Source organism: Lytechinus variegatus, chromosome 3 (assembly GCF_018143015.1).
Source record: "Lytechinus variegatus isolate NC3 chromosome 3, Lvar_3.0, whole genome shotgun sequence".
Lineage (NCBI taxonomy): Eukaryota > Metazoa > Echinodermata > Echinoidea > Temnopleuroida > Toxopneustidae > Lytechinus > Lytechinus variegatus.
Genome location: NC_054742.1, coordinates 27,648,179 through 27,671,294, shown reverse-complemented (window position 1 = coordinate 27,671,294; position 23,116 = coordinate 27,648,179). Strand labels below are relative to the sequence as shown.

Here is a 23,116-nt window from a genome sequence, read left to right as displayed (position 1 = left end):
TTTCTCTGCGTGCTCTAAATATTGAAAATAGGAATCCTGATGATAATTAGAAGTTATTCATCATTTTGAAGTTCCTACTAGTACTTGTTTCATTTCACACTCTCAAACCAACCAGATCTCCTATTGGCAGTAGAAACTCGCATTTCTGCATGATAAATGATAAGCATTGAATATACATTTGAAAGCGTCATTTCAGCAGCGTAGTCGATAAATGCATGCACTAAATGCCGAGTTACATACTTATCAAATGTTAAACATAACCTATCACTTTGCATGAAACTGTTTGAAGCATTCTCACCACCGATTTCTAGCAGACGACGCCCAGCCATAGCAACGACAGTGTAGAAGTGTAGTCGCGATATAGGGCACACATGAGTATTACAGACCCCCATTCACTCACGTGTTATATCATAGCTCATCAAAAAATCATTAAAAATCAATCCCTCGATAGATTTTGCTTTAATTCACTGACATTAGTCACAATTAACAGTACATTAAGACTTGATATGTTAATCAGGTACTTGACCAGCTCAATCAAAAGTTAAATGGCCTGAAATAAGACTAACCATAATTTCGGCCAGTTCATCGCCAGAAAAACCAGAACTGCATTGTGGGTAATAATGATTAAAATGAAATACAAAAATGCAGTCTAGCCTTCCCAAACACCTTGATTATGAAAGAGTATGAACATAGCATTATGTCTATCGTTTTTCTTTTGATATAAAAACATTTGATCTATTTTTAATGAATTATTTTAATCAATAAAGTCATGTGATCTTTACTTACGCCTGTCCGGCATGCTTTGCGCGCGGTTGAATTACTCTCATGTGCCCTATACTGTGGGTCAAATGACGAAAAGTTGTAAATTTTGGTCTCAAAAGAAAGAGTGAGTTCTCCTGAAGAGATTGATACCTTGCATTCAATACCTAATCTGACTAAACGTGTAAAAGAAAAGAAAACGTCTCATTAGACACCCCTCAATTTAATGTAAAAATGCAGTGTTCCATTCCTATATTTTGTGCGCTTCCTATGGTATTGCAGCTACAAGTTCTACTTGCTTGATGTCCTTCAATGGGCTAAATATGTATTGTGTGGATTTACAACTTCTTGTTTACATGTTTAATTTCGTTCGAGGTGATTTATTACCTATATATTCGCATAAGAATAAACAAAGTAAATAAAAGAAAATTGATAACAAACAAAGATTGTAAGCATTTCTTTTGCTCATTTCGCCTCTCTTCCCTATTATAACAGTTAATTTGGAGGAAGAAGGGGGGGGGGGTGTTATAGGCATCAACCCCGCCCTGCTTACAAGCCAGGAGGATGGGGGTATGTACCCCGACTCAGCACCCCCCCCCCCTCCTGTAGCTTTCAACGAAGTGAATAGTATTCAAGTGCGCAATCTATGATGTGTTACATCTGACTGTGACAAGTTTATGTATTTTAATGTTTTGTTCATCTTTCTTTCTCTGCGTGCTCTAAATATTGAAAATAGGAATCCTGATGATAATTAGAAGTTATTCATCATTTTGAAGTTCCTACTAGTACTTGTTTCATTTCACACTCTCAAACCAACCAGATCTCCTATTGGCAGTAGAAACTCGCATTTCTGCATGATAAATGATAAGCATTGAATATACATTTGAAAGCGTCATTTCAGCAGCGTAGTCGATAAATGCATGCACTAAATGCCGAGTTACATACTTATCAAATGTTAAACATAACCTATCACTTTGCATGAAACTGTTTGAAGCATTCTCACCACCGATTTCTAGCAGACGACGCCCAGCCATAGCAACGACAGTGTAGAAGTGTAGTCGCGATATAGGGCACACATGAGTATTACAGACCCCCATTCACTCACGTGTTATATCATAGCTCATCAAAAAATCATTAAAAATCAATCCCTCGATAGATTTTGCTTTAATTCACTGACATTAGTCAAAATTAACAGTACATTAAGACTTGATATGTTAATCAGGTACTTGACCAGCTCAATCAAAAGTTAAATGGCCTGAAATAAGACTAACCATAATTTCGGCCAGTTCATCGCCAGAAAAACCAGAACTGCATTGTGGGTAATAATGATTAAAATGAAATACAAAAATGCAGTCTAGCCTTCCCAAACACCTTGATTATGAAAGAGTATGAACATAGCATTATGTCTATCGTTTTTCTTTTGATATAAAAACATTTGATCTATTTTTAATGAATTATTTTAATCAATAAAGTCATGTGATCTTTACTTACGCCTGTCCGGCATGCTTTGCGCGCGGTTGAATTACTCTCATGTGCCCTATACTGTGGGTCAAATGACGAAAAGTTGTAAATTTTGGTCTCAAAAGAAAGAGTGAGTTCTCCTGAAGAGATTGATACCTTGCATTCAATACCTAATCTGACTAAACGTGTAAAAGAAAAGAAAACGTCTCATTAGACACCCCTCAATTTAATGTAAAAATGCAGTGTTCCATTCCTATATTTTGTGCGCTTCCTATGGTATTGCAGCTACAAGTTCTACTTGCTTGATGTCCTTCAATGGGCTAAATATGTATTGTGTGGATTTACAACTTCTTGTTTACATGTTTAATTTCGTTCGAGGTGATTTATTACCTATATATTCGCATAAGAATAAACAAAGTAAATAAAAGAAAATTGATAACAAACAAAGATTGTAAGCATTTCTTTTGCTCATTTCGCCTCTCTTCCCTATTATAACAGTTAATTTGGAGGAAGAAGGGGGGGGGGTGTTATAGGCATCAACCCCGCCCTGCTTACAAGCCAGGAGGATGGGGGTATGTACCCCGACTCAGCACCCCCCCCCCCCTCCTGTAGCTTTCAACGAAGTGAATAGTATTCAAGTGCGCAATCTATGATGTGTTACATCTGACTGTGACAAGTTTATGTATTTTAATGTTTTGTTCATCTTTCTTTCTCTGCGTGCTCTAAATATTGAAAATAGGAATCCTGATGATAATTAGAAGTTATTCATCATTTTGAAGTTCCTACTAGTACTTGTTTCATTTCACACTCTCAAACCAACCAGATCTCCTATTGGCAGTAGAAACTCGCATTTCTGCATGATAAATGATAAGCATTGAATATACATTTGAAAGCGTCATTTCAGCAGCGTAGTCGATAAATGCATGCACTAAATGCCGAGTTACATACTTATCAAATGTTAAACATAACCTATCACTTTGCATGAAACTGTTTGAAGCATTCTCACCACCGATTTCTAGCAGACGACGCCCAGCCATAGCAACGACAGTGTAGAAGTGTAGTCGCGATATAGGGCACACATGAGTATTACAGACCCCCATTCACTCACGTGTTATATCATAGCTCATCAAAAAATCATTAAAAATCAATCCCTCGATAGATTTTGCTTTAATTCACTGACATTAGTCAAAATTAACAGTACATTAAGACTTGATATGTTAATCAGGTACTTGACCAGCTCAATCAAAAGTTAAATGGCCTGAAATAAGACTAACCATAATTTCGGCCAGTTCATCGCCAGAAAAACCAGAACTGCATTGTGGGTAATAATGATTAAAATGAAATACAAAAATGCAGTCTAGCCTTCCCAAACACCTTGATTATGAAAGAGTATGAACATAGCATTATGTCTATCGTTTTTCTTTTGATATAAAAACATTTGATCTATTTTTAATGAATTATTTTAATCAATAAAGTCATGTGATCTTTACTTACGCCTGTCCGGCATGCTTTGCGCGCGGTTGAATTACTCTCATGTGCCCTATATCTGGTACGGGACATGGACATGATGCGATTCCCCATCGCACCCCCCCCCCATCTTGCCCAAAACACTGTCAATCAAGCAATAATGTATAGGGGTGGAGCATATATCACTGGCTCTTTTTGTAGATCAAAACAAAACGAACTCCAAAATATTAGGCCTATAGTCATTATTGGATGGGATATGGTTCTGTGCCTGCGCCACCGGTGCTGTTTCTCTTATCATTCCACCTTTGCTAAGTTCAAATCATGCATTTTCATTTTAAAAGCATATAAACTTAACTAACTTCATGCTATTAGAACGGCCTCATGCATGTGAGCTCTCCTTGATCTCCACAAATTGTTTCGAGTGCATTATCAACGCAGGGTTCGCTAAAGCTTGTGGGCTTCAGCCTTCCCCCATTTTTTTCCAAAACCGTGTACAAAAACGTAAAAATGTCCATCTGATTGTGATTTTTTTAATGGTTAGCCCCCCCCTTTCAAACCCGTTCTGTGACCAATGAGACAGTCCTTAAAATGTTCTCTTTTCTGGGCAGTTTATATTATAAAAAAAATCAGCATACGCTTCGCGCTGGCGTTAGTTTGTTATAGAGAGCCATGTTTAACTTTCATTAATTGCTTTTCTACTCTGTTGGACTTTTCGCTTCAAACATCCTTTTTATTCTTATTTTCTTTTACATATATTTTTATCTGCAAATGTTAACCTTTTTTGCCGATCTGAATATTGTTTTACATGATGAAAAATAAAACAAACAAACAAAGCCGTATCCTGATCATGATTAAAAAAAAGAAAATGTTGTTTAAATCCCCCCTTCTATTGAAAGATGCTAACAAACGTCTACCAGGTTCTTTAATGATAATAATACAAGTAAAAGTGTCTTAATGACCATCAATTCCTCCACTTCTTTCTATCTTTTATTTTTATTTTGATGAAATAGGCACAAGGGAATGTATCTATATGTAAAATGTAACCGTTTTTGTTGGCTTTAGATGTAATAGGCCTGCTGGGTCACGGCATTGGGGGCACATAAAAAAAGAGTATCATATTGAACACGTGAAGTGAAATCAATATAGCTGGATCGGGGGCGAGGGAAATTCTCATCCCTCCCTTTGAGAGGATCATTATTCCTCTGATATATAATATTGTTATGAAAACTTATATTTTCATGTTTGCGAGCGAGTGATACAAGCAGGCCAATATATTTCACATTCAAGCGAGTGAAGTGAGCGAGCGACTGACAATTTTTTTTTCATGCATTCGTCAACTTATTTTCAATATACTTTTGACATGTAGATAGAAACAATCGCTGACGAATAACCAACTTGTAGGCTAATAGTTTTTATGAGAGAAAGCAGCCAACGAGCTATAAAAAAATGATTTTGAATATCAAGAACAGTGTAAATATTTTTGCTATGAGTTATAACCACTGAATTAGTTTTACTTCAAAAATTTTGATTCGTGACAGTTTAAATTATTGTAATGCACATTATCCAATAATTTGATCATGCTGATATCGAATTTACAAATGATGATTATTTGGGGGAGGAGCTATAACCCCCCCCCAACACACACACACACACACACACAACACTTTGTGGAAGAAGAACATTATTTGGCATGTTTATCTGTTCTCTTCACAATTTCGCTTTCGCATAATGAAAAAAAAAACATAAATAAAAAATGGGCACTCAAACATGGATAGGAATATCTCTCTTTCTTCTTCTGTTTATCCCCCCCCCCCACACACACACACAACACTTTGTGGAAGAAGAACATTTTTGGGCATGTTTATATGTTCTCTTCACAATTTCGCTTTCATTTCGCATAATGAAAAAATGTTAATAATGAGCACTCAATCATGGATAGGGATGTTTCTCTTTCCTCTTCTATTTATCCTCTTGTCAAGGCCCTGTCGTCTGATATTATCCTAACTCATTAGGCCTGGCGAGATTAGCCAGGGTATCGACAGGGTATCCATTACTATTCGATCGGGATCATAATCGATAAAAACCAGCCGCCAAGGCCTCGTCAAACAAGACTTTCTTCTATTTTTTCCCTTTTTTTGCTAACCGAAGAGGACTTGGTATATGTGCCCTCGTGTCTTCCAAAGTTATGCCATTAAAGATGTTTCCCATTTTCAATAGTATAATTTTTTTTATTAATATTATTGTTCTCAACATTATTTTGATATCATCATCATCATCATCATCACTAATATTATTATCATTATTAGCATTATCATTATTATTATTATTATCATAATTATTATTATTTTCATCATTATCATTATAATAATAATTATAATAATGATAATAATAATGAATACTACTACTACTACTACTACTACTACTATTATTATTATTGTTATTATTATTATCATTATTATTTTTTATGTTGATATTATTATCATCATCATAATTATCAAGAGCGGATCCAGTGAGTCAGAATTAGGTGGCCTGTCACAGAAAAGGCCCAAGAAGAGACCAATCATCACCTCTCAGGCCCAGAGAGAAGGGCACAAGAGGATGGACTAAACAAAACCTTCCATACCAAAAGTCACTGATTTCAGTAAAAATATGGTACGTTAGCCCTACCCCCCCCCCCCCTCCCCGGATCCGAACCTGTTTGTATTTCTAATTGCATCAGATAATTTACGAATTTCTGAAGTGACGGAAAAGGTAAAGTGTCATAGCGCCACCAACTTATTGACGGCTTGACGCCGTAGCCGTAGAAACGAAAAGAAGTTTATTGAGCGACAGGTGCATTGGTGGTGGGCTGTGTCGGATTGATCGGATTTACTGGTGGTGTATTGTGCGTACATGTACCGGTACATGATACTTCAGAACGACTGCAGAGAATCCTACGTTTTCGAAAAAGATATCAACGCAGTTTTACTATTTCATTGTAAACCATTGAATACATAACTGAAGTACAGCAGTATTGCAGAGATGAGAAACTTGTGTTACTTCATATTAAATATATAGTAGTAGATTCACAGACACAGATTGAAAGCAGGTTTTTATCGATTTTCATTGAAGAGGCCTCGGGGAAGAATGCCGTGATTTGAGTAACCATTCAGCCGTGGTGGTCGGGCTACAGATCTAACTGGAACCGCTGACAGCTTTGTAAAGATAGTGTCCGTGGTTGGTTTGGGTGTTGAATGAGACGGGACTAAGTTGTAAGTATGGGACTGTTTGTCAAAATATTCTGCAGAAGTTACAGCACACCTTGCCACTTGTCTACGATCTGACTTTGGAACAAATATAATTTTCCTCATTTTCTGAAAATGTGATTGTGAATGCATAAATCCCTTAGTAACTAGTTAGTTGAATATTTTTATTTGATGTTCAAAATAATGTTTTAGCATACTATTCCTAATACCAGAATTTGTATTAATCATGTTGATTGCAAGCCATTATTTAGGTTCCGGGACAGCCCGACCACCGGACAGCCCGACCCTGGACAGCCCGACCCGCTGCCCTGGACAACTCGTCCCGGTCGAGTTGTCCAGGGTTGGCTCTGAATCGGACAACTCGACCACTTGAATTCTTCTTCAAAATTTCATGAAATAAGATTTCAAACTTTACTTCAAAAGTATTTTCCCGCATAATCCATGTTTCTTCAATACATTCTCGACAGAAAAATTGACATTTCAGTGCATTTTGAGCTATTTTGAAAGAAAATAAAGCGAGTTCCCTTGCAACGAGAAAAATCCGATACCGCCGGCCGGCGAGCTGTGTTCGTGCACCTTGCAAGGTCTGCAAATTGAGTTGATTTTTCCGTCACTTGAGATATTTTAATGGTGAGTGTGTGCTATTTTGTATTTTCATATTTCATTTTCACATTTCCTATACTTATTCAAATTTATTGCATTTCACAAAACTGATACTTAATGCAAACTTTTTGAGATAGTTCACCTGGAAAGGACACCGATACGGTGCTTCGCCTCGCCGGCCGGCCAGCTGGGCGAGCGGCTGTGCTGTGATTGTGACTGAGTGAGGCAGTCAGCTCAACTAGCTATGCGAGGTCAACTTACTTATTTTAGTTAATTTTCCGTCTCTCTAAAAAGGAAATAGATTTGAAAATGTCTCAGTAGCCGGCATATGTACATGTAACTACTTATGAAGTTTACAATTTTTGTAGGAAAGTGTCATTGTTTATTTTTGTTCTTAAATAACTATCACAATTTTTTATTGTTTTCTAAGTTTTGAAGAGCAGTGGGGGGGGGGGTTAACAACTGACAATAGATTGGGTATTAATAATTATCAAAATTGAATAGTTTATTGAAAAATGAAATGTATTCTGCTGAAATTGAAATACTTAACTTTTTATCAAAATCTAAAAATTTGCTTTTCGTTATCGATTACTGTGCCAGCTTTTTTTAATGCAACTTCCATTGGTAACAGTGGGTCTTGTGGAGGATACAAGCACTTGGGCTGTACCAGGGATGAGGAGAAGAGGTTTCATACTCGACAAGCGATGGCCATTCCATTTCTTTCACGAGCAGTAATATTACCGAGTTCCAATGACTTGGGCATCAGAGCGGCAGTCCCCTGATCGATGAGGTAAATACAGCTTTATAGATACAATAAATCAATTTTTGTGCACTTCATGCAGGCATATCAAAGTGAAATTTATTTTTGGGGGGTATTTTGAAATTCTTTAAAAGAAAGGACAATTGAATTAAATAATGAATTTACTTTTTTTTCTTTATACATTGTTTGAATGGAACAAAAATTTTACTTATTTTACTTATAGGTTTCGTATAAGTTGTAACATTTCAAATTAATTTTTGGGTATGTATGTGGATCCTTTATGTTATGTAAATCGATACCGGGTATGGTTCTAGTGTGTTTAGCAAATTAACTTAACTTTGATTGTATTTGCTTCTAAATTGTTCAAGACAAGGTGAAGATTGAAAATGGTCGAATTTGTTTTATTATCAAGAGGTGCAGACTGCAGATCTTCAAATATTTGAAATTACAATAATTTTGTCAATAATTCATTTCATACTTCATTTCATCTTTCCAGCTGTTTGACTTAGTTGAGACAACATGGATTGCAAACCGTACTTAGCTTGTTTTTATTTATAAAACAAAATTTTAAGGGAGTGCTGAAAGGACAAGTCCACTCCAACAAAAAGTTGATTTGAATAAAAAGAGAGAAATCCAACAAGCATAACACGGAAAATGTCATCAAAGTCAGATGTAAAATTAGAAAGTTTTGACATTTTAAAGTTTCGTTTAATTTCACAAAACAGTTATCTGCAAATCCTGGCTGGTATGCAAATGAGGAGACTATGACGTTATCCACTCATTATTTTTTTGTATTTTACTATATGAAATATTCTAATTTTCTCCTCATTGTCGAGTGATACAACGATTAATTCCTCCCTGAACATGTGGAATTATCATTGTTTAATGCTAATATGGTTCAGTCAAGTTGGTCCTTATTGTCAAATCAAATCTATTTAAAAAGTGAAATATTTATTATTCAAAAAAAAAAAGAAATAGTGAGTGATGGGCATCATCGACTTACCTATTTGTGCATATCACTGTTTTGTGAAAAATAAACGAAAATTTAAAATGTCATAACTTTCTTATTTTACATCCGATTTTGATGAAATTTTTAGCACTATGCTAGTTTGATTTTTCTCTATGTATTCAAGTTAGCATTTTCCTGGGGTGGACTTAACCTTGAAAGAGCCCTCTACGTAAGTTAGGGTTAAGTTAGTTGTCATGGTAATCAAATATATATGCAATAAATTTTGAAATGTATATTCTTAAACCAAAAGGGGCAATTAATTATTACATGTTAATTTGTATGGTTACTATTGTAGTTTTAAGATTGTCTATATTGTTACATTCGCACCCAAAGCAGAGGATTCTCAATCGGAGTTACAAATCAACAAATATAGTATGGGCACACATGAATATGTGAATATGTACAAATAGTATACAAATATAGCAGGCTTTAAGTAAGTATAGCAGGAATTATTTGTCTGAAGTTGGACTGGCAATTGCTTTTTATACTAAGAGGCAAAAGTATGACTGGGCACACATGAATTTGTGAATATGTAAATAGCAAACAAATATACCAGGAATGGTGCACTATTTGATTTTCTTTATGTATGTTTTTTTCAACAGCATAACAAGACCATGTTTTGTTATGCTAGGCTGCTATACTGTTTGTAAGATATAACAGAAAATTATGTGTTACTTCGTAATTTTAGTTGTGATCAAGTTTATCACATTGTTACATAGAAAATAAAGAGTCTACTAAAAAAGTATTTTGAATATTGGGTTCTATTACTCCCATTATTTTTTTCTGCTGAACATTTCACTATTAAGTGCTGTGGTGATCAAGTGGACATTTTGGGAGAGATGAAGTTGAAATTGGAGGGATGGAGATGGTGATGGTGATGTGAAAAGGATGGTAATGAAAAGTGGTTTGGAGATGAGAAGAAGGATGGAGATGATGAGAGGAGGGATGGAGATGAGAGGGATAGAGATGATGAGAGGAGGCATGGAGATGAAAGGAAGGATGGAGATGAGAGGAGGGATTGAAATTATGAGGGAAACGATGGAGGGGGTGACGATGAGAGATGAAGCTGAGAGGAGCAGAGATGAGGAGGCGATGGAGAGGAGGAATGGAACATCATCACCAGTTCACCACCAACATCTCTATCGCCACCATCACGATCGTCACAATCATTGCCATCACCACCACCATCATCGCCATCACTATGCTATCATCATCGCCATCATTATCATCACCATTGTCTTAATTATCGTCATCATCACCACAATTGTTATCGCTATATCGCCATCATTATTATCACTTATCATCATCACCATAATCACTATCGCTATCATCATCGCCATCATGATCTTAATCACCATCATCATATTATCATTCAACATCACCACAAACATCGCCACCATCAATATCACAATCATTGCCATCACCACCATCATCAAACCAACATCATCATCACCACCAACATCATTCTCATCCATCATAATCATCGCCATCACCACTATCATCATCGCCATCATTATTATCACCATAATCTTCATCATCACCTCACCATCATCGCCATGCACCATCACCACCATCATCATCACAACATCATCCATCATTATTGTCATCGTATCACCAGTATAATCACCATCATAATCAGCATCATGATCACCAATATCATCATCACCACCATCGTCACCGTCATCACCAATGTTCATCATTATCATCAGCATAAACATCATTATCATCATGACCATCGCCACCAACATCCTTTCATCATCTCAGGAATATTATTGAGAACCTCTTGGAAATGATGCAATCCATTGACTCGATCTCATCAGTGCATGAAGTAGCTGGGTTATTTAGCTTTGGGTGCACTGGGGGCCTTGAACTTTTGTAGGGGGCACCAAGATAAATATGTTGTGGGGATAGTCCTGCAGAAAAAGGTTTAAGAAAATCATAATTTCATTCTCAAAAACACGATTAGCTTATCTCAAAAGGCCTAAGGTAGGACCGTCACTCTCTTCCCCTCTTCTCCCGCTTTTTCTGTCTTGTATCCTTTTTCCCTTCTTTTTCCTTTCTCCCCCATTCCACTGTTTCATTCGCTCTGTCTTTCCACTTTTTCTCTTCTTCTTTCCCTCCTTTTTTCTCTTCTTCAGGCGCGTTTTTTTTTGGGGGGGGGTGATTAAAGCCCTCCCCCCAAAAAAAAATCGCTCAAGCCCTACCAAGATTTTTCGACCACAAAGAAAAATAATCGCTATATATATGGGCCATATTATGTATTAATGTACTATTCCATTCATGTCATCAAGTGCTCTAAAATCAATTAAGTTTTTACTATTCAAATTCTTCAAAGATTTTCTCCCCGGTCACCACATTCCCTCATAACATTTTTAAGGGTGTCATTGATATTAAAACCTTATCCCCTGCCATGTTCTATCCATGTAAGAGTGCAAAATTGATGTTTGAAATAAGGGGGGGGGGGAGGGATTGATGTTTGAACTAGGGGGTGCCAAATGATTACCATGAAATTGACTGATTAGGCCGATGATGATTTATTAAATAATTTATTGAAAAAATTAATGTTTGATCAAGCATGTTGCACATTGATTGAGTTGATTTATTGATAAATTTTTGACAAAAGGATTGATAGGTAAAAGTTTATGCCCCAATTTTCGGAACTTATCATTAAATTCCGAAAATTCTGCTCTGGAATTCTTACGTACATGTAATAGCAATCAGTCTCTCAACAGAAGGGGAGGGCGGGTGAGAAAGGGGGGGGGAGGGGGCTAAATTTTCTGTTGAACCTTATTCCATCAACCTACTTTTCCCACTTAATTTCCATCTCACCCCCTATTCTCCCGACTCCCATGAACACATTGCTGTGATCCACATAATAAAGTTAAAATGCTGTCCCAAAAAATACAATGTGTGTTGAACTTCACTCGTGCATTAAAGTTCAATTTAGTAATTTATGAAATTTGCGTTAACAATCAAAACTGGCCACGATTGATCATTAATTTATCACAACAACCTTAACTTTGCAGGTTCTAACGGATTTGCCTTTCAAAAACTGACTTAAATTGGAAGGCTATTTCCTGGCCAGCCTAATTTTCATACCCTTTGTTTAAATGGGAATTGCTCGCTCAACACATTTTGGTGTCATTTGAAAGTTGGCTTTATTGCATGACTTCCATATATATGTAGGCCCCCCCCCCCAAAAAAAGTGATATATTTTTTATTCGGCAGCCATGTCAAAAGTTGATATTTTGGGGGGATCTATATGGTAGATAAAACTAGTATTGTACCCAGGTCAGTCAGGGTCGTATCTAGGGGGCACATTCAGGTGGCGCAAATAAAGAAATGAAAAAAAAGGAAAAATAATGCAAAGGAATAAAAGTGCAGAAAAGGGATACCACTGAACTGAAGGAAATTAATACCCCGTCTTTTGTTATTCCCATGGTAATGCCGTTTCCAACACATTTAGAAAATGAATCTTGCATGTCTTTATCCAAGGATGAATATTCGTGCCACTTTTTGATTAAAGGGGTGGTCCAGGCTGAAAGTATTTATAGCTTAATAAATAGAGTAGAATTCACTGAGCAAAATACCGTCAATTTTAATCAAAATCGGACAACAGATAGCAAAGTAATTGAATTTTAAAGTTTAGTAATATTTTGTAAAAATAGTCGTCATGAATAGGTGGGCTGATGATGTCACATCTCCACTTGTTCTTTCGTATTTTATTATATGAAATTAGGTTTATTCAAATTTTTCCCTCCAAGAACTAGAAAAACTGGATTGACAACTGATTTAGTACATTAGATATTTATTGCTGCAACTTATTTCATGATAAGGGAGACATATTATTCTCACAAGTATGAAATAATGAAAAAAAAACATGATTTTATGTAATAATGTAAGAAAACAGAAAGTGGAGATGTGACATCATCGGCTCGCCTAATGAATATTCATGACGACTGTTTTCACAAAATATTGCTAAACGTTAAACTTCAATAACTTTATTGTTTTCCAATTTTGATGAAATTTTCAGCGTTTTGCTCAGTGAATTCTACTCTGTGTATTAAGATATATTTTCAGCCTGGACCACCCCTTTAAAGATAATCATACCAACTCTCTATTCCAGCAAACAGCTTTAGCTTGAAACATTCCTTTTGTCAAACGCAAATATGACTTCTTTAGCTGCGAGTTTGAATCTTGATTTTTTACTTTTCATTAATTCTCATTAATAGTTATGACATACATTATTATCTGGTTCCATTTTCAAAGCGTTTTCAACACGCGCTGATTTGATAACGGAGATATAAATCCTATTCATTGATTATTACTAACAACGATTGAAATGTCATTTTTGGGGGAGAATATGTAAAGTCCATCTTAGGCAGGGTAAGAGATGAATGTGACATTAGTACAAGTATCTGTGTATAAAATCACAGATGAAATAATCATGATGATGATCAAGATGTTGTGGTGATGAGGATAATGATGTGATGAAGATAATTATGGACTGGTGATTGTGACGAGATGGGAGGTGGTGATGATAGTGATGGTAATGATGTCGATGATGGTGGTGGTGATGATGTTAGTGATGACGATGATGGTAATGAAGCTAGTGGTGTTGATGATTTTGACGATAGTAGATGGTGTTGGTAATGAATAGTGGAATACAGGTGGTGGGGGATCATGATCTTGGGGGCAAGAGCACCCCCACCCTCAAAAAAAGAAGATAAAATACCCAAAAAAAAGAATGAAAGAGAAACGAAAAGAGAGAAGAGTTTTAGTATGATGTCATAATCTATCAAAAAATGAGTTTGTCTAATAAAAATGTCAAAAATTTTACCCGTTCACAATTAAAAAAAAATAACTTTGGCATGATGGGCCATATCTTACCCCTCAAAATCTTTCACTCATTACGCCAATGATAATGATGAAGTTTGTGGTGATGATGATGTCATAATGACGATGATGGTAATGATATTGATGATGAAGTTGGTGGAGGCAATAATGTTTGTGATGATGATCACCCCCCCTGCCGCCCTTTCATCTTTATTCTCCCATTATCAACACGCCTCCTGACATCTCCGTCCACATTATCTCCATTCCCGTCTTCTCCAACCATTTTCGCATCTCCATCCCTATTTCATTTCAATCTCTCCTCTCATCTCCACCCCCTACTCCTGTCAACCCTTCCACATCATCTCCATTCACCTCATCATCTCTACTCCTCTCATCATCTCCACCACTCCTCACCTTCTCCATCCTCATCTCTAAACCTTATCTCAATCCCTCCCTGCATCCTCTCCATCCTTGCATTATCCCCATCCCTCCTCTCATCATCTCCATCCACTCATCATCCACACCCATCTCAACCCCATCACTCCTCATGGCCATCCCACCTTTCACCATCTCCATCCCCCCCCCCCCCATCTTCATCTCTCCAATCATCTCCATCTGATTACCATGTGACACAACATTTGCTCCTGTGACAATTGCCCCAGGCTTAATTTTGTCAAAAGCCCCTTTCACAATTGGTTGCGCAACTACTTACGACCCTTCACCGTTGGAATTCTGTGCAAAATATATTGTGACCAAGTGATCGCAAACAATCGCACGAGCAATTGTGAAAGCCCCTTAAGATAGAGGTTCAGGGTTGCAATATGGTTTTAAGTTTAGATTTAGACCTTACTGGTTGAAGCTGTTCATAAGATTATGGTGTGGAATTTGCCAGAGCAAATGTCATGGAACCCGTCACCACAGCTCTCAATAAAAGGTAAATATTCAGCGAGAAAAGGGATACACAATAGTGCAAGAACCAAATATTCAAACTACTTCTTTGGAGTTAAGTGGGTTTTATTAAGTAACATTAAGGGAAACTTGATCAGATCTAAAATAACATAGTAACACATATTGAACTTCAGTGTATATAAAACATATTATATCCCACATAAAATAAATACTGGTTCAAAATTTCAAATAGGATTACATTACCAAAATTATGATAATACTATTATAATAAATATGACACAATTCCAACTGGGAACAATATCCTCTGCTTTTGGTGTTTATGTAAAGCTAACTGCAATAAGGACAATCTTAAAATTACATTAGTGGAAATATAAATTAACATTTATCCAACAATTGCACTTTCATGAGTATACAACCTGTTATACATTACTATATTTGGTTTCCATGGCAATTACATGATCACTAACTTAGCTGGAGGGATTTTCAACCCTTCCTCATCTTTTATTTGGTCTCAAAGAGCTGGAAAGATAGAAATAAAATAAAGTATTTTAAACTATTTGAAGCTCTGCACCTCTTTTGCTACTGAAACAAATCAAACAATTTCAACCTTCAGTTTAGAAGCAAATACATTTTTTTAATAATATTAAAGTTAAATTAATTGCAACTAAATCAATCTTAAAGGGAAAGTTCACTCTGAAAAAAAGTTTGTCATAAAAATAGCAGAAAATAATAAAAAATATTGGTGAACGTATGAGGAAAAGATTAAAATCGTTATTCGAATATTAAGTTTTGGATTTGTGGGTCCATAAACGAGCAGCTGCCCCATATGTTATGTAATATAAAATGTATGAATTTAATTTTTTCAATAGTTCCTTAGTTATGACTTACTTTCATGTTTGGTGTGAAATGTTTTGTTTTTTGATATGCAATAGGTAGAATAAAACCATTTTCAATTTTCTGAGAAAATGACAATTTCTTGATTTTTACCTTTTATTTATATGTAGAAATGCTGCTCGCATAAGACATCACAAATCAAATAATTTAAATTCTATTACTTTTCAATTCTTTGATGGATTTTCCTCAACCTTTGGCAATATTTTTTATTATTTTTTCTGCTGTTTTTACAATAAACTTTTTGTCAGGGTGAACTTCCCTTTCAAGCTCACTTGAACGATACTTGGTATCATCTAGAAGATGTGTATGACATAAATGTTCCACATGAATTAAGCGTAACCTCTACATACCCAAAATTAATTTAGAATGTTACAACTAATAACCTAAAAATGTAGTGGTTACTCACATTTTTAAGAAGCAATTTTGATTTTTTATGAATACAATGTATGTAAGAAAAAATAAGTTAAATTTTTGTTCAATTCAAACAATGTATAAAAGAAAAAAAATTATTGTTTAATTCTATTGTTCTTTCTTTAAAAGAATTTGAAAATACCCCCCAAAACCCCCAGAAATTTAACTTTGACATGCCTGCATGAAGTGCACAAAAATTGATTTATTGTATCTAAGAAGCTGTATTTACCTCATCCATCAAGGGACTGCCGCTCTGATGCCTAAGTCATTGGAACTCGGTATTATTTCTGCTCATGAAGGAAATGGAAAGGCCATCGTTTGTTGAGTCTGAAACCTCTTCTCCTCATCCCTGGTGTAGGTTAGGTACCAACCCAAGTGCTTGTATTCTCCAGAAGACCCGTTGTTTACCAATGGAAGTTGCACTAAAAAAAGCTGCGACAGTAACCGACAGGTAAATCATGAGAGACAAGTTTTTCGCTAACGAAAAGCAAGTTTTTAGATTTTGATAAAAAAAGGTAAGTTTTTCATTTTCGGCAGAATACATTTCATTTTTCAATAAACTATTCAAGCTTGATAACTATACTTACCCAAACTATTGTAAGTTGTGCACTCCACCCTGCCTTTTAAACTTAGAAAACAATAAAACAAATTGTAATTGTTAGGCCTATTTCAGAACAAAAATAAAGACACTTTCAGAGGCCGGCTACTGAGACATAATTTCAAATCTATTTTATTTCCTTTTGTTAGTGACATAAAAAAAACTTTTTAATAAGTGAAAGAAGCATGAAAATACAAAAGTAGCACACTCTCGCCACTGGAAAATGGGAAATACGTCAAGAGACGGAAAATTAACTAAAATAAGTAAGTTGACCTCGCATAGCTAGTTGAGCCGACTGCCTCACTCAGTCACAATCATAGCACAGCCGGTCCCCCAGCTGGCCGGCGAGGCGAAGCACCGCATCGGTGTCCTTTCCAGGTGAACTATCTAAAAAAAGTTTGCATTAAGTATCAGTTTTGTGCAATGCAATAACTTTAAATAAGTAGAGGAAATGTGAAAATGGAATAGGAAAATACAAAATAGCACACACTCACCATTAAAATATCTCAAGTGACGGAAAAATCAACTCAATTTGCAGACCTTGCAAGGTGCACGAACACAGCTCGCCGGCCGGCGGTATCGGATTTTTCTCGTTGCAAGGGAACTCGCTTTATTTTCTTTCAAAATAGCTCAAAATGCACTGAAATGTCAATTTTTCTGTCGAGAATGTATTGAAGAAACATGGATTATGCGGGAAAATACTTTTGAAGTAAAGTTTGAAATCTTATTTCATGAAATTTTGAAGAAGAATTCAAGTGGTCGAGTTGTCCGATTCAGAGCCAACCCTGGACAACTCGACCGGGACGAGTTGTCCAGGGCAGCGGGTCGGGCTGTCCAGGGTCGGGCTGTCCAGTGGTCGGGCTGTCCGGACCCCATTATTTATTCTAAAGTAAAGGTCCAATTTGTTTGAAATCGTAGCCTGTCGCACAATTGCTGTGATGTCATTTTCATTAGATATTTAATTCTTATTCTCCTAACTAAGAACGGTACTATTTTTCATGAATCTGAATATAGTGTAATTTTATGATAATCTAGAAATTTGCATAGTAAGTTATTCCATATTTGTGACATTCAGCACCAATTAACAATATTTTTTTATTTTGGGGGAAAATTTTGATTGGAAAGTATTATTTGTAAATAGTAGGCTACCCAACAATGTACACATGTACTGTTACAACAGAGAAAAGGAAGATTATGTTTTTGGTTTTTGTCTGACCTGCGAAGCAAAGTGAGACTATAGGCGCCGCTTTTCCGACGGCGACGGCGACGGCGGCGGCGGCGTCAACATCAAATCTTAACCTGAGGTTAAGTTTTTGAAATGACATCATAACTTAGAAAGTATATGGACCTAGTTAATAAAACTTGGCCATAAGGTTAATCAAGTATTACTGAACATCCTATTAGAGTTTCATGTCACATGACCAAGGTCAAAGGTCATTTAGGGTCAATGAACTTAGACCATGTTGGAGGAATCAACATCGAAATCTTAACCTGAGGTTAAGTTTTTGAAATGTCATCATAACTTAGAAAATATATAGACCTAGTTCATGAAACTTGGACATAAGGTTAATCAAGTATCAATGAACATCCTGCATGAGTTTCACGTCACATGACCAAGGTCAAAGGTCATTTAGGGTCAATGAACTTTGGACGAATTGGGGATATCTGTTGAATTCCCATCATAACTTTGAAAGTTTATGGATCTGATTCATGAAACTTGGACATAATAGTAATCAAGCATCACTGAACATTTTGTGCAAGTTTCAGGTCACATGATCAAGGTCAAAGGTCATTTAGGGTCAATGAACTTTGGCCGAATCGATGGTATCTGTTGAATTACCATCATAACTTTGAAAGTTTATTGGTCTAGTTCGTTAAACTTGGACATTAGAGTAACCAAGTATCACTGAACATCCTGTGCGTGTTTCAGGTCACATGTCCAAGGTCAAAGGTCAATGCACTTTAGCCAAATTGGGTGTATCTGTTGAATTACCATCATAACTTTGAAAGTTTATGGATCTGATTCATGAAACTTGTACATAAGAGTAATCAAGTATCACTGAACATCCTGTTCCAGTTTCAGGTCACATGATCAAGGTCAAAGGTCATGTAAGGTCAATGAACTTTGGCCATGTTGGGGTTTTTTGTTGAATAACCATCATATCTCTGTAAGTTTATTGGTCTAGTTCATAAAAAGAGGACATAAGAGTAACCATGTATCACTGAACATCTTGTGCGAGTTAGAGTAGTACGCAAAGTCAGCACTGCTGCTATATTGAACCGCGTGATGCAGGTGAGACGGCCAGAGGCATTCCACTTGTTGAGAGTTAGAAGCCGAGACTATAATCTTGAGGAAAACTAAATGTTAGGAGACAGTGCTTTTACTGAGTACTGTTCGGTTGACGGCTTTTCAAGTAATACTTGTATTTCTCATCCAACATCAGTTATGAAACTAATGGATTTGGTTGCTGCTCTGCCAAAAATCCTTAATGAATAATAATTCAAAGTAATTCTTTAAGGTATAAATAATAGTTGGTTGGAAGCGTGATATCCTTTCATTTGGATGGTGATGTTAAAGGTCAAGGCCAGATGTAATCATATGTTTAGACATTGTTATCGATAAATATATCTGTAAAATGTCAATTAGACACACTCATGGGGTGGGGGGGGGGGGTTACAGGTACCAAAGCTAAAGACATGCTTTTAGATGAAGCCATTTAAAAGTGAAAATAAAAACTATATATTGATGGATTTATGATATTAATTAGTCTGATTTCTTTGCTTGATAGAAAACATGGAAATGGAGAGCACACCAGAAAATAAAAGTATCAAAAGCATAGATAGAGGATTACCTGAAGAGTAAGTATAATATTAAGATTCTTTTGTAATTAAGAGAATGATGTGTCCTTCAAGCCAGGCGTTGGTCTATTAGATGGCCATGCAATAAAATCTTGGTGGCTACCTTGGCATAGTACATGTAGGAAGAGGTATTCCAATCAAGGTCTTATTTTTTGCATATCAAATTACATGTATATAATCATAGATATTAGCAACATTTAATCATCAAATCATACAAATCAGTATTTACTGTTACCTTAAAATAGGCCCGTTTTGAAAGTCCATTTTTGATGCACGTGTACACGGCGTGTTTTTCGGTCGTGTACATGTGTACACGTTGTAAACACTGAGAGCGAGTTTTCATGTCGACACGGACCCGCATCAACATTTCATAATAAGGGGTCTATATAGCCTAAGTCATGGTTTTAAAGCTTACCTGAGAAGTTTTGAAGTATCAATCCACAAAAATTGGTGCAAATTAAAAGTTTACTCAGCTTAGCAGCGCATTAAATTAATAAAGAATGCAATAGAAAATCAGTGCAGGGCCCTAGCTAGCGCCGACGCTCGTTGGATGCGCATTTTGTATACTGTACTGTACATGCATGCACAGATCGCAGCAGAATTAAGTGTAACTGAAGTTATCGATCGATTTTCATTATTTTGTTGCCAATTTGAGGAGCGTTTGTTTGTAGGCTTGTAGCACATGTGTACGAGCGTATAACACGTAAGTTGTAGCAATGATCGCTGTCGCAATTGATGATTCTCAAATTGGCTCTGAGTGTTATTGAGCAACGCTTTCGATCTTTCGAGACCGGAGCAGTCCAATTACGTGATACAAAAACTTGAGTCTCCAGAATAAATGTGGATTAAATCGGCGATTTTGGAAGTGAACCCACTCTAGATTAATTGAAATATATTGACATATTAGTGATTAAAACATGTGCAGTGTGTGAGAACTAAGATTTAATGTGAGGCTGTGAGCTTGTTCACTGACTTTGTAGTCCCATGCAAGCTTTATGCAGATGCTACCGTGTACACGGTGATGGAATTTAGTACACGTGCACTGACTTGACCGTGCGTGTACACGTGTACCCGTGTACCCGAAACGGGCCTACCTTAAAACGCTACCTCTTTTTTTTTTAAATCTCAGGACCCATGAATTTTCTTCTCTTAAGTTCTAAATGCCTCGTCAAATTATTATTTTCTTTCTACCAACTCTCCTCATTACCATACCTGATACATACAAAACTCTGTGACTTATAATTGCTATCCATATTTACCATTGTGAATTGTTATTATTATCGTTATGTAAATTGGAATTTGTATTGTGAATTTAAATTATTTTAAATTTGAATGATGTCATTTTTATTGTGAATTCAATGACAGTTCAACCTTTGGGCTGCAAAATGAATAAAACATATCTTGAATCTTGCATATTAATAAAGTCAAGAATATCACCAAATTTAAATAAAAATCCAATAGAACATCAGTTAAGTTTGAAAAAAAAATGAAAATCAGGCACAATTTTGCAGTTTGTTTCACAGTTTGTCAAAATTGCCTTAAAATTAATGAATTATACTCAGTGTGCCTTGAGATAAACAACTGATGATATCTTTCATTTGGAGATGTTGCAAAAAGCAAATGAGTAAGCGTAATTTTATAATCAATTGCGAGAGTAATGCTTGGAAATCATATTCCTTTTTAACCTTAAGTTTATTTTTGATTGATGCTAGATTCTTGCAAGTTGCAACACCTAGTTATGTAAGTTTATTCATTATGTTGTAGTTATTGTGTCTGCATTCAACTTTTCAGGAAAGTAGTTTCCAGTCTTGCCAGTGCTTCAGGAGTAGTCACATTCGGAGTGAAGATTGAAAATACACTCAACATACAGGATCTACAAGCGATCAAAGATGAATTTATGGTAAGTAATTTAACCACAGCCATGCGGTGAGCAACAAATTTCACACAAATATATCAACTTAAACGTTCTTAATAACAAAAACATGTTTTAATGCTCATTCTTTTGCAATTCACCTGTTTTTATAAACGTCTGAAATTTTCTTTTCAAAGCAAATATGAACTTTTAAAAACAATTGTTAACAAATGCTCAAATGTTGAATAACGCTGGAGGGGATGATTCAGATTGAGATGCGGTTACATAAGGTGTTGCTGCAGGAAAAAAAACGATAGGAAGGTGTTGATTATTGAATCAGTTGATCACATTTTGACTGCTGAAACCAATGAAGATTGGGAATTGCTGAAAATGATAATCCTTATAGCCCAATCATTGAACAAAATATGAAATATGGGACTGCACAAAAACACAATGTGTCAATCCCTCTATTTATTATAAATTATATCCTACATAAATTAATTCTTATATGCTGATTGGTTTAAACAGCATCATGTGACCAAACATATTCTCACTATTTTGCGATAATGTCGCAAATGAAACGCCCACTGTGCAATGTGCTATTCCGTGACGTCAGTGATGGAATAGTCAACTATTCCATCATTGACGTCACAGATCATGCAATATATTATTATATTACATAGGTTATGTAGATTCGAATCAGTGATAGGTCAATACGCCATCACGTGACCATAGCTGGGAGGATCGCATTTGTTATATTCTAGGTTTTGACATCACCTCGGGGAATATAACTGTGTTGTATTTTCAATTGCAGCGTTATATCCACTAAGGTGACGTCACTCGCTGCTTACAAGTTGCGTAATCAGGTAGTTTGATGTACACGCTAGTTTTAACGCGTCGATTGCATGAAGAACGTGCTTGATGTATTTTCAAAGTTCTATTATGACGTAGATGGATCATAGCTTTAGCAAGTATTTCGGTTGGAGCCAGATTATGAATAAAATCTCTGATGGCGAATCCACATCGACTATATAATATAACAGATATTGCCTGGTCTATCGTTTTAATAAATAAAATTTCAACTCCCCTCCGAAGCTATTTCCCTCGGGAGAATATTTTCCCTCAGCGCTGCGCGCTTCGGGCAAAATATAATCCCTTCGGAAAATATTACTCCATCGAGGAGAGGAAATGTTATATTCAAACTCTAGGTAGGCAATATCTGTATAGGCTTGGGCGCACCGGTCAGTTAGTTGACTCTACCGGGCAAGTCCTGTGAAGGGACGGCGCAGGCACAAATCCGCGTTCCGCTGAGTGCATGGTGTCGGAAAAAGTAGATCAGCCTGTGCAGCGCGTTATCTATACTTAAGTTCAGATTAGGAAAAGATGAACTACGTGTAGAAGAGTAGATAAACTATTGTTCTACCTTATTTCAGTTATTAAATGTAGGATATAA

General features: G+C 36.1%; 1 protein-coding gene across 2 annotated transcripts in view; it reads left to right on the top strand.

Moving 5' to 3' along the window:
* Window positions 1-6,496: 6,496 nt before the first annotated feature.
* Window positions 6,497-23,116, top strand: part of LOC121410674 (WD repeat-containing protein 49-like) — a 45,000-nt gene continuing 28,380 nt past the window's right edge. For both annotated transcript variants that reach the window (XM_041602911.1, XM_041602910.1), the window contains exons 1-3: window positions 6,497-6,938; window positions 19,742-19,811; window positions 21,603-21,711. In XM_041602911.1, the coding sequence (XP_041458845.1) occupies window positions 19,747-19,811; window positions 21,603-21,711 (174 nt within the window). In that variant the 5' untranslated portion in view covers window positions 6,497-6,938; window positions 19,742-19,746. The remainder of the gene's footprint in view (window positions 6,939-19,741; window positions 19,812-21,602; window positions 21,712-23,116) is intronic.